At 44.1% G+C, this 13,574-nt stretch overlaps 1 protein-coding gene across 1 annotated transcript; it reads right to left on the bottom strand.

Moving 5' to 3' along the window:
- Positions 1-7,161: 7,161 nt before the first annotated feature.
- LOC116968851 (tubulin alpha chain) lies at positions 7,162-10,419 on the bottom strand. The gene is made up of 4 exons (XM_033015822.1): positions 10,300-10,419; positions 8,686-8,908; positions 8,454-8,602; positions 7,162-8,368 (listed from the first exon to the last, which is right to left on the bottom strand). Exons 1-4 carry the CDS (start codon positions 10,300-10,302, stop codon positions 7,388-7,390), a joined length of 1,356 nt encoding a protein of 451 aa, XP_032871713.1. The 5' UTR covers positions 10,303-10,419; the 3' UTR covers positions 7,162-7,387.
- Between the last annotated feature and the right edge of the window lie 3,155 nt (positions 10,420-13,574).

Raw genomic sequence — 13,574 nt, 5'->3', positions numbered from 1 at the left:
TCTTCCACCCCATTCAAGGACTTGATGGTTGATGGGAAGAAGCTGCTTTTGCAAAGACACAAAGTGCTGGAGTAACTCAGCAGCATCTCTGGAGAACATGGATAGGTGACGTTTTGGATCGGGATGTTACTATCTTCAATTTTAAGAGACAAGTGGACATTATAGTGGCACGGTGGTAGAGTTGCTGAAAAATGGGTCTTGGCAGCGCCAGACCCAGTTTTGACCCTGACTACGGGTGCTGTCTGTATGGAGTTTGTACATTCTCCTCGTGACTGCATGAGTATTCTCTGGGTGCTCCAGTTTCCTCCCACACTCCAAAGATGCATAGGTTTGTTGGCGTTGGTAAAGATGTTAAATAGTTCCGTGTGTAGGATAGCGTTAATGTAAGGGGTGATCGTTGGTCAGCAAAGACCCGTGGGTCGCAGTGGGTGTTTCCGCACATTATCTCTAAAGATAAAGAGAGAGGGTTATGGGCCAAGTGTGGGCATTGGGACCAGTTGGGCCAATAGGCTTGTTTCTGTGCGGTATGACTCTTCTTCAGGCTGTTTGATAGCTGTTATTGAACTTGGAGATAACTGTAACTCTGGCTCCTGTATCTTCCTCCCAAAGGTAGCAGCAAGATAAGAGCGTGGCTAGGGTTGCGTGGGTCTTTGATGATGCTGGCTGCCTTCTTGAGGCAAGTGGTTCCTATTGATCGCATTGATGGTGGAGTTGTCAGTACCTGTGATGGACCGGGCAATGTCCACTACCTTCAGCAGCATCCTTTCTTTTTTGGATTTCATGGCACCTGCAATTTTTGTTCAGTTTTTCCCCTCTCCCAGAATATAGCCTGGTCCACTAAGCACATCTTACATCTCTCATACAGCCTTTAGTATTTTTGGCATGCAATAATAAAAATAAACACATTGTTATTGAAAACCTTTGGATAAGCAGATGGATAAACATGAAATTGGGGGATTATGGATCATATGCAGGCAGATAAGGGCGGCACAGTGGTACAGCAGTAGTTGTAGCCTTGTTCGCTCCAGAGTATGGGTGCTGTCGTTATGGAGTTTGTATGTTCTCCCTGTGACCATGTGGGTGCTCCTCTGGGTTCTTCCCACACTCCAGACAGAGTTTTGTAGGTTAATTCGTGAAAATCATGAATTGTCTGTGTAGGATAGCGTTAGTGTGCGGGAATCACTCATTGGCAGGGACTGGGTGTGTCGAAAGGCCTATTTTTGTGCTCTATCTCTAAACAAATCTAATCTAAAATAAGTGTTGGCCTTGGCATCGTGTTTGGCACAGACATTGAGACATAAATGTATAAAATGTATAAAAATGGCCTTTAATAAAATCTGACAGTGTGCACTTTAACCACATGATTTTTTTTTCTCTATTACAAATCTCAAATTGTGGAGTAGAGGCAAATACATAAATGATGGGTCTTTTTCTCCAAACATTATGGAGGGCACTGTATGTTCAATGTTGTCTTTTTAAGGAAAAAAAAGAATGCTGAAGTAAATATTGTTTTCTGCTACAGAAACAGAGCACCATAAAGTTCCTCACTTTAGCCCACTCCATCTCTTTCACAGAGTTAGAAAATGTAGCAGCTGTCCCACCTCAGGTAATATAATCTGCTGCCGAGGCTGCTGGCGGCAGTGTTGCCGAATATTTGTTCCCTTGCTTGTGCACGGTCACAAATGTGTGAGCCAGCAGATGACAAACAAAGGGCTCCACCTTAGACAGGGAACAGCTGTGTGTAGATGATCGGGCACTCCTTGTCTAGACATTCAGCGTCAGCAGGTTATTTGACGACGTTGACGAATAGATGTCACAGCCAGCTGAAGAGACCATCAGCTCCCCCTCCAGGTCTAGCACCTTTGTTTTATGTCTGAAAATAGTCAAACTATAAGATAAGACCAGGATCCCATTATCAACAACTGAGCTGGCTCATGGATTCAAATTGTTGGAGCTTCCAAGGTCAATGTGTATGAATGTTGATTTCTCCAATTTCAATTAACTCCTGCATTCTTTCTCCCACCCCTAGTTCGACTGTTCACATCCTTGTATCCCTGTTGTTAGCACATCTTCCCCAGTCAACAATGGGCCATTAATGACTCCAACCTTCCCAAGGCCCCGTTTTGTTCTGGCCTTTTCTCACTTGGTTTCTCTTGCGCGCGCGCCCCCCCCCCACAACCTCTATCTTTTGGTCTGAAGAAGGGGACCAACCTGAAACGTCATCTATTGCTTTTCTCCAGGGATGCTGCCTGAACCACTGCATTACTCCAGGCTTTTGTGCCTGCAGAGATGATAATATTGCTGTAACAAACTGCAGATGCTGGTTTAAACCGACAGACACAAAAAACTGGAGTGACTCAGCAAGACAGACAGCATCTCTGGAGAGAAGAAATGGGTGACGTTTCAGGTCAAGACCCTTCTTCAGACTGATAATTTTCTGGTAATCCCAGTGCAAAGTGTATATATATATGTATATGTATATGTATATGTATATGTATATGTATATATATATACACACACACACACACACACTTGTACTCAACCATTGTGTGAGGCCTGGATTAAGTTTGACTGAAATTCCTTCCACAATATAATCCCCTGCCCACATTCAGCCAGGACTCTTGTTTAGTTACTAGGCAGGTAGTTTCAGATTGCAATGAACATCCAGAAAAATATATTATGGTTAAATAAAAGTATCTGAAAGAGGAAGAAAGAAAATTGGTGGAACAAATATTGCACTAATAAGTGCACTCATAACATTCTTAACTCAGTCATACAGGCACAGTAACAAGCCTTTCACCCCAACTCATCAATGCTGACCAAGGTACCCCATCTAAGCAAGTTCCATTAGCCCATGTTTGGCCCATATCCTTCCGAGCCTTCCCTATCTGACACAAATCTGAATAAGTCTGAAGGGTCCTGACCCGAACCATCAAAGTTATAGTAGAATTAGGCCATTCAGCCCATCGAGTCTACTCTACCATTCAATCATGGCTGATCTTTCTCCTAATCCTTTTCCTGCCATCTCCCCATAACCATTGACACCCGTTCTAATCAAGAATTTGTCACCTATCCATGTTCTCCAGAGATGCTGCTTGACCCACTAAGTTACTCCAACAGTGTTGTGTACATTAAGCAGTATCTGCTGTTCCTTGTTTCTAAAAATCTCCAAGATATGTATTTTATGCACAATTCTGCAGAACTGTTCCCACTGGATAACTGCGCACTCAGAAATAAAATGATTTAGAATCCAGGCCTCAATAATGTAGATCTATACCAAAGCCATGTTCCCATCACATGCAGCTTTCATATTCCAAAGGTATGATTCCGTACTCCATTTTCTGCTGATTTAACTTATTTACATCAAAACCCCCCTTGCCAGTGTTCACCTATGACCTGCCAGGCTTTGTCCTGCCCTTCCACGCTTCTTGCTTTCTTTCCCTCCACCCCTGCAATCAGTCTGAAGAAAGGTCCCCACCTTAAATGTCACCTATCCATGTTCTCCAAGGATGCTGCCTGAACCGGTGAGTCACTCCTGTATTTTATGTCTTTCTTTGGTAAACCAGCATCTATATAGTTCCTTGTTTCTAAACTATGTAGTCAGAAACTGAGCAGTCCCATCGAACAGTGAGGAAAGCCCATCACACCCACTCATCAGGAAAGGAGGAAGTAGACTGTATTTTTTTTTTTGAAAGATGCAGAGGTCAATTTAAAATAGTTATTCTCACTTCCAATTACAATTATTAGATTGAGAACAGTCAATCTTCACCTCACTGCAGTGTAATTGTCATAATTAAATTTAAAAACTTAATTGATGGCTGACAGTACATGCATGGCAATGTTACTCATTATATTTGCAAAATCTTTCTCATCCCTTTAAATCCTAAATATTACATCAAATTAAATTAAAAATACTAAATAATTGGACTCATTTAATAGCTATACTGAATGATATCAAAGCCAAGTCAATCACAATATTTAAAAGGGACTTGGACAAACATTTTGTTTAGAGATACAGCATTGAAACAGGCCCTTCAGCTCACCAGGTCCACGCCATCCATCGATCACCCGTTCACTCTCGTTCTATGTTATCCCATTTTTTAATCCACTTCCTACACACCAGACAATATACAGAAGCCAATTAACCAACAAACCTGCATGTCTTTGGGATTATGGGAGGAAACCCACACGGTCGCAGGGAGAAGGTGCAAACTCTACAGACACCATCCACTGTCAGGATCAAATCCAGATCTCTGGTGCTGTGAGGCAGCAGCTGTGCCTCTGTGTCAAAATGTAATCAACAAGTTTTTACAGAAAGACTTTGGAAAAATTGAAAGCAGCTGGATTGGTGGCAGCCTTTTGATGTGGATAGAGAATTGGTCTGCGAGTCAGGTGCACTCTAACTGGCCAGAATGCAATGAATTTAGCACAAACAGAATATACTGAAAAAAACTCAGCAGGGCAGGCAGTATTTATGGAAGGAGAATGAGCGATAACATATTATGTTGAAAACCATTTATCAGAACTGAGGGAATCGGATGAGTTTCCACCATTTTGTCTTTGCTTCAGATTTTCAGCTCTTGAAATTATTATTTTCATCCAACTACTTGCCTTCAGAGAGATAAGCTTATTGTACATTAGTAACATGAAAGTAATACTCAGAGTTCGTAGCACCCCCATGAGAAGTGATGTGTGGATGAAAATGGGAAGTTACAGATGTTGATAAACTCAACATGTCATAGAGCCATACAACACAGAAACAGACCCTTTGGACCTTCAAGGTGACTAAGCTGATTAACCGAGCTAGTCCCACTTGGGTGAACCTGGCTCCAATCCTTTGCTATCCGTGTACTTGTTTTAACTTTTTTTTTTTTTTTTTTAAATGGTGTAATTGTACCCACCTCCATTTCTAGCAGTTCCTTCCATGTACACACCACACGGGAAAGTCACCCCCAAGGTCCCTTTTAAATCTTTCCCCTCTCGGCTTAAACATATGCCCTCCAGTTTTAAGACTCCCTTAACCCGAGGAACAGACTGTAGCTTGTGATTTTGTATCATGGCGAGTGCCTGGAACAGGGTGGGGAGAGGGGAGACTGCTGTATCCCGCCCCCTATCCTCCTACTCACAAGGAAAATATATCCAGGCTATCAAGAAGCCTCTAGCTCAAACCCTCAAGACCTGGTAACATCCTTGTTTTTTTTAAACCTTTAACAGGTCATTGAAATCCATCCTATAGCAGGGCGATCAGAAATGTTCAACGCTATATAGACACACTGATCTGTTCTGTATTTATGCCTACAATATTCTGTTGTGCTGCAGCAAGCAAGAATTTCATTGTCCTATCTGGGACACATGACAATAAACTCTCTTGACTCTTGAATTGAGGCAGGATTGAGGGTGTAAAGAAACAAAGGGGATACAGGCAAATTGAGAGATGCAATGCAAGATGAAAAAAATGTGACACAATCCACTCTCGTCCACAAAACAGAAGAGCAGTGGGGGTTTTTTTTTTTTAAAATAGTGAGATCGAGTCATCTTGATGTTCAAATTGACCCATGTATCCCAGTGCATGTAACTTAGTGGTAAATGACATGTTAAGTTTTGAAGGAACTTTTACTGCAATTTTATAGCACCTTGGTGAGATCACACCTGGATAGTTATGCATCTTTGGTCGAGAAAACAGATGTTCTTGATATAATAGGAATGAGCAAAGATATGCCAGACTGGTTAAAGGGTGCTCGGGTAAACTGGGACTATAATGCTCAATGCTTACAATGAGATCTCATTGAAGCTTACAAAATTCTTACATGACATGGGAGAAAAAAAGATATGGTGGTAGAGAAATTCAGCAGGTCAGGCAGTATCTCTGAAGATAGGTGATATTTCTGGTCAGGACCCTTCTTCAGACTGAATGTTGCCCAGAGATGCTGCCTGACCTGCTGAGTTATTCCAGCACCATGTCCTTTCCTGTAAGCCAGCATTTGCAGTTTTTCTGTTAGGAGGACGCTATGAGAATGCAGGGTGACTTGGACAGGTTGGGGAAGTGGGCAGATGCATGGCAGATGAAGTTTAATGCGGATAAATGTGAGGTTATCCACTTTGGTAGCAAAAACAGGAAGGCAGATTACTGTCTAAATGGCGTCAAGTTAGGAAAAGGGGAAGTATAACGGGATCTGGGGGTCCTTGTTCATCAGTCTATGAAAGTAAGCATGCAGGTACAGCAGGCAGTGAAGAAAGCGAATGGCATGTTGGCCTTTATAACAAAAATAGAGTATAGGAGCAAAGAGGTCCTTCTGCAGTTGTTCAGAGCCCTAGTGAGACCACACCTGGAGTATCGTGTACAGTTTTGGTCCCCTAATTTGAGGAAGGACATTCTTGCTATTGAGGGAGAGCAGCGTAGGTTTAGAAGGTTAATTCCCGGGATGGCGGGACTGTCATATGTTGAGAGAATGGAGCAGCTGGGCTTGTACACTCTGGAGTTTAGAAGGATGAGAGGTGAATCTCATTGAAACATATAAGATTGTTAAGGGTTTGGACACGCTAGAGGCAGGAAACATGTTCCCGATGTTGGGGGAGTCCAGAACCAGGGGCCACAGTTTAAGAATAAGGAGTAAGCCATTTAGAATGGAGAGGAGGAAACACTTTTTCTCACAGAGAGTTGTGAGTGTGGAATTCTCTGCCTCAGAGGGTGGTGGAGGCAGTTTCTCTGGACGCTTTCAAGAGAGCACTAGATAGGGCTCTTAAAAATAGCAGAGTCAGGGGATATTGGGAGAAGGCAGGATCGGGGTACTGATTGGGGATTATCAGGCATGATCATATTGAACGGCAGTGCTGGCTCGAAGGGCCGAATGGCCTACTCCTGCATTTATCGTCTATTGTCATTTCAAAATTCGAGATTTTTCATTTCACCAACTATGGGGATGAAAAATACGAGGTGGGTCAAAAGCTTGATCATTTGCAACAAGTGAGATGGGATAGAGGTCTAGTCAGAAGTGTGCCGAGCAAAGGCAATTTCAAATTCAGCTTTTTTTGTGCGCAATTGGCCCCAAGAGAACACCATTTCTGGAGGAAAGTAAACAATGATTGCGTTTACTTTGATAACCAAACTACAATTCCAGACAAGATAACTAGTTTGAGAAACATGGCAAGGAATCACTTAGGTGATTCTTTAAGCTCCTTTATTGCATCAGACATGATGAAAATAAGTTATGCATAGACAAGCAAACGAGCACAGATCAAACACAACCATTAAGATCATTACGTATTCTACAGTACCAAGCCAGCACCGTTTCTAACACCCTGGTTGTGTAACACTCAATAGCCAAACACTGGAATGAACCAAGCCTGGAGCTTAAGTACATGCTTTTGTGAAGTGACAAGACTCAAGTTAATATTCCTCACCTTCCTCTTCCCCTTCTCCCTCCACTGAGTCAACACCCACTTCTTCATAATCCTTCTCCAGAGCAGCCATATCCTCACGGGCCTCTGAGAACTCTCCTTCCTCCATACCCTCACCAACATACCAGTGAACAAAGGCACGCTTGGCATACATCAGGTCAAACTTGTGGTCCAGGCGAGCCCAAGCCTCAGCAATAGCAGTGGTGTTGCTCAGCATACACACAGCTCGCTGCACCTTGGCCAGGTCACCTCCAGGAACCGCAGTGGGAGGCTGGTAGTTGATACCAACCTTGAAACCAGTTGGACACCAATCCACAAACTGAATGCTACGTTTGGTTTTAATGGTAGCAATTGCTGCATTGACATCTTTTGGCACCACATCACCGCGATAAAGGAGGCAGCAGGCCATGTACTTGCCATGGCGTGGGTCACATTTGACCATCTGGTTGGCTGGCTCAAAGCAAGCATTGGTAATCTCAGATACCGAAAGCTGCTCATGGTAGGCTTTCTCAGCGGAGATAACTGGGGCATATGTGGCCAAGGGGAAGTGGATACGGGGATATGGCACCAAGTTGGTCTGGAACTCAGTCAGATCAACGTTCAGGGCACCATCAAAACGGAGGGAGGCTGTGATGGAGGACACTATCTGGCTAATGAGACGGTTCAGGTTGGTGTAGGTTGGTCGGTCAATGTCAAGGTTTCTGCGGCAGATGTCATAGATGGCTTCATTGTCAACCATGAAAGCACAATCTGAGTGCTCCAAGGTGGTGTGGGTGGTCAGGATGGAATTGTAGGGCTCTACCACCGCTGTGGACACCTGGGGAGCTGGGTAGATGGAGAATTCAAGCTTGGATTTCTTGCCATAGTCAACGGACAGACGTTCCATCAGCAGGGAGGTAAAACCGGAGCCAGTGCCACCACCAAAGCTGTGGAAGACCAGGAAACCCTGGAGACCTGTGCATTGGTCAGCCTGTGGAACACAAACACAGTTAGTTAGTTGCATCCAAATGCTTCGAGCTGCAGACCAGATTCTAGATGTCCACCCAAGTACTTACCAACTTGCGGATTCTGTCCAGAACTGGGTCAATAATCTCTTTGCCGATTGTGTAATGGCCACGGGCGTAGTTATTGGCAGCATCTTCTTTCCCAGTGATGAGTTGCTCAGGGTGGAAGAGCTGGCGGTAGATACCAGTACGAACCTCATCTGAGAAAGAGCGAGGGGCTTCAGTTACATGGCCACATGTCATTAAATCAATGGGAGGGTGGAATGAGTGTGTGGGCACCTACCGATCACAGTTGGCTCCAGGTCCACAAACACAGCTCGGGGAACATGCTTGCCAGCTCCTGTCTCACTGAAGAATGTGTTGAAGGAATCGTCTCCGCCCCCCATGGTCTTGTCACTGGGCATCTGACCATTAGGCTGGATGCCATGTTCCAAGCAGTACAGCTCCCAGCACGCATTGCCGATCTGGACACCAGCCTGGCCAACATGGATACTGATACACTCACGCTGTGAACAAAGGAACAATTTATTGTCATATAAACCATATATAAAAACGACAACTGCTTGTTGCATCAACTCTCGCATCTCATTTTGAAAAACGCATAATATGCAATCCTTAATTCAGATTCTGCATATTTGTTATTCAAAAAATTGCTGGGCGAACAAATAGAATTTAAGGATAGGGAAGTTAGACACAAAAAGCTGTCAGTCAGGCAGCATACCTTGAGAAAAGGAATAGGTGACATTTCAGGTAGAGACCCTTCAGACCAAAGATACTAGTATCCTCTAGCAGTGGCAGGCTGGCCATGGTGTCAGCTTGCCCGATGGCAAGTGGGCCCCCTATATCAAGTGGGCCCCCTTTGTCCCCTGGCAACCAATATTTTTAGACCCAGTCCGCCACTGTCCTCTAGTATCTTTGCTTCAGACTGCCACAGATTGGGACCCTTATCCGACCGTCCATTCACTGCACAGATGCTGCCTCATCCGCGAAGTTGTGTTTTGCTCAACAATGCAACATGTGCATTGCCTTGCGTCTCAAACAAATTCAGTCTTAACTCTCGTGAACAAAAGGATCATCTTGATAAATTAATGGAAATTACGATCAGCTCATCATTCCCTAATAGCGGCTGCAGTGTTCCAATTAGTGGGCGGGGGCAATGTCTCCGCAAGCGGCACAGAGGACGGTGGGAGATGTGGTTCCACAGCGCCTCCCAAAGAGTATATCTCTAAATAAAGCGTTTAGTACCGAGCCCGATGCGGCCACCAACTCCCGCCGTTTTGCTCGGGAAGTGGACCGTTTCACATGTGACCGCCACGGACTTGCCTGGCGCGTATTATAGGCGAGTGGTGGAAAGGAAAACGTACAAGGTTACAGGGGAGGAAAAGAAAAAGGTAGACTCGGGCTCCCCCGGGATCAGATCTATCTATTTAAAAACAAAAAAACACCTAGGCGCCCAGCCTCCCGCCCTCGGGCAGCGCAGCATCCTCACGCGTGATGATGGGAACCCGGGCTCGCTTCCAGCCCCAACGAGACATCATTCAAGCGAAATAATTGATTCCACTACCCATCAGCAAACAAACAAATAACACATTTGCATTTTTGGCAAGGGTATTGCCTTGAAGTAGGTAAGGAATGGGTTCGAGGGAAACCATTGGTGCAAGGTAGTTTTCTTACAGCTTTAAAAAAAATCACATGCAAAAAAAAAAGCCAGTTTCATTTAACAATCACACCACCTCGCTTTTTAAAACACTGTAATTTGCTTTGCAAATTGAAGGGGAAAACGTTGCTTTTAACCCCAAAATGAAACGATGACAGAATTAGAAAAGGTAATTATATTCTTACAGTAAATATTGATTGAATCTTAACTAAAAGGACTTGCATAATATTACATACTTACCATTTTGTTTTAAGTTATACTAGCTATGAAGATGATCCTACAAAAACCAGTGGGGTGACTGTTACTTTGCTCGACAGTAACGAGTCGATGTAAGTAACCTAATGCGAAGCGGCGGCTTCTGGGCACCTTTTATAGTAGAAGAGGCGGAGCGGGCACTCGGTGCTCGCCTGCTATTGGCCCCGAGGGAGAAGAGGTGGCGGGACCCGGCGTGAGGCGGGCTGTGATTGGGCCAGAGCCCCGTGTCTGGGGCACGTCACCCGTTAACGGTTCGATTCCCGCTGAAGGAGACGCCGTGGGGGGAAAAGCGTTGCAGAATGTGTTAGAAAAGGGGCGAGTACTCCCTTCCCTTCGTTTGAGCAAACGGTGAGGTTGAAAATGGAATCAGTGTTATTATGTCCCCCTCATAACCATCATCTTGAAATATAACAGCCTTCCTGCAGAGTCTCACCTTGTTCATTCAGAGATCAAAACCTGAGGGGAGAAATGATCAATTGCAGATATTCCATTCAGTTAATTTTCAATCACATCATATTTGTACAAGGATGAAAGGGAGGTATAAACCGAAAGGATGGGGCATTGACAGGTTTAATAACGTTTGAGCATATCGATTTCATGAATTTAATTATTCCGTCTGAAACGTCATCCATTCCATCTCTCCAGATATGCTGCCTGTCCCGCTGAGTTACTCCAGCATTTTGTGCCTTATCTTTGATTTAATGAAACCCCTTCCTTCTCTGCAAGGCATCTGCATTAAGGGCGTGGATGGTGGAAATGGCAGAATGCGGGCTATGAGAGCAGCAATTTGACCCAGCCGGCAGTTGCTGCAGAATTTACATCACACCCCATCACGTACTCTGACTCATTTTCTAAGAATGTCAAAAAGAACAGATGCTACACAACCTATTTGCAATTAAATCTTCTATTTTCTTACCATTTGCAACAACGATTGCCCTCAATCTTTGTTGCAAAAACATGCTTAAGCATTTGCAATCTTTAGATCAATCGATAATGTCACCATAACCACAAGACTGCAGGATTTCAGTGCAGTTTACACACATAAAATGGAGGTATGCAATGCAAAACTGCGCACCTTCCCTTTTTACAAATAATATACCTTTTTGGAGGTGAGATAGGAAGACAGCGTTTTGGTTGAGTAGTAGCAATATCGATTCTGAATCAGAGATCATAGAGCTCAGGACCTTACCGGAGATTTAAGGTTGTAAATGAAATACAAAACTGCGCGCCTTCCCTTTTACAAAGAGGGGACGTTTTTTTGCGAGTTAGAAAGACAGTGTTTGGGTTCAGTAGCAGCAATATCGCGTCTGAATCAGAGATTACGGACCATTTCGGAGATTTAAATCTGTAATCTGGAAAACCTGATAAAGAGGTAAAATGATATAGATGAAGGAAATAGCCAAACAGCCGCTATTTAAGTAACTTTAGATGGTATCAAAGGTAATCTCTGTAGCCCCAAAACCTACTACCCGTTCAGAATACTGGATACATTTGTATAAATGATCAAGTTAGCGTACTGTGGCATATTCAGAGGAGTGTGTGTCATTGTAACATGTTCCTTGCACGTGCATAGAGGGCTCATCAGAGGCTCCTTTTATCCTCATAAGAGAAGAGAAACGATATTTATTGGAATATCACAATGCAGGGTTTTACTCCAAAAATAGACCCTGCTTTACAAATCTGAGAACGAGCTTTATGAGGAAGAGGCAATGATTGTGAACGAGGGAAATCCAGTGGACAATCTCTATCTGTGCTTTCAGAAAGCTTTCGATAAACACCTGATACTAAGTCACTTCACGAGAGAATATGATACATTGAATGGGAAACTGGCTCCAGTCCAGTATTCCTATTTTCAAAACTATATTCTATTCATAACATGTTACACTGTATATTTAAATAATTATAATTCAAAGTGCAACACAAGGCATCTAGTGTGTCTTAATCCACTTGTATACAAGGTTCATTTTACACCACTACAACACAAATTATATCCTTCACATTCATCTCAATACGATCAGCCCCAGGTGCTTGTGTGTGGGTTCCAGCCCCTCTATGCGCAAATGGTGGAAGGGCCCCAAACTGTAGGCATTGGCTTAGACCCTCTGTGGCAACTGCACAAGCTTCAGTATATATCCCTCGGCAGTGTACCCTGGGCTTGGGAATGAGCTAGTCTGCAACATTCGGACAGGGCCAATTCCTTGCACAGGAAGACCAGCAAATTTCAGCTGCACCAAGAGACTTCCTTCACTGAGTTGATTATCTTTCAGCAGCAGCTGCTATAAGTCTCAATGTCCCTCGGAACAGCCCAAAGAGAACGGAGTAATGTGTTTCGCAGCTGTTCGGGGTGAACCTCGACAAGGACCACTGCTTCTCGTTCCAGACATTCCTTGCAAACACACATTCCAGAAGGCGATGGACGATGGGGTCACCTTCACACACGGCCACCTTGAATGCAGTGTGCGATGGAGCCGAGACTCAAGCCATGGAAGAATAATTTGATGGGGAGCGAGACAGACACAAAATGCTGGAGTAACTCAGCGGGTCAGGCAGCGTCTCTTGAAAAAAGGTATAGGTGATGTTTCGGTTCGGAACCCTTCAGCCTTTCTCACCACTAGCTAAGACAAAACTTAGTGGTTATTTCAAAATTCAGATGACGTGGTAATGTGGAAAAGTCTGAAAAAGATGATTAGCATGTGGTATGTTTAGCCCAGGTGTTTATCTGCTGGGGATGCGTGATGGGGAGAGATGCCAATATGGTGAGGGGAGCAGTGGGAATGTTGAGTAGGGCACCCTAGACGTCCTACTAGTTTTACTGTTCGTATCTCTTCATTATCACCTCCTCCACCGCCAACAATGGACCATTGTGAGCTCCTGGGACATCGGTGCCGGCTCTGATTTGTTCTGTACCTTTTCATACCCCGAGTTTCCCTCTTCCCTCTCCCCAGGGTCTTGACCCGAAACGTCACCCATTCCTTCTCTCTAGAGATGCTGCCTGTCCCGCTGAGTTACTCCAGCATTTTGTGTCTATCTTCGATGAATGGATTTGTGAGGTGTAAATTCCACATGTAACAGGAAATGGTGGTGTCCTTTATTGCACCTATGTGTTAGGTAAGTTTTGGAGTTGTTTTCTAATCACGGGAAACAGGAGGTTGAATGTTGAACAATGGTGAATAAGGCGTAGGATTTGCACGTCTGTGTAGGTAAATAGAGGAATTGTGTCCTAATAACGAGGTTGAATGTTGATCAATGGAAAAACAAGT

This window comes from Amblyraja radiata, chromosome 46 (assembly GCF_010909765.2).
Source record: "Amblyraja radiata isolate CabotCenter1 chromosome 46, sAmbRad1.1.pri, whole genome shotgun sequence".
NCBI classification, from domain to species: Eukaryota; Metazoa; Chordata; class Chondrichthyes; order Rajiformes; family Rajidae; genus Amblyraja; species Amblyraja radiata.
This window is presented reverse-complemented; position numbering and strand designations above follow the sequence as displayed.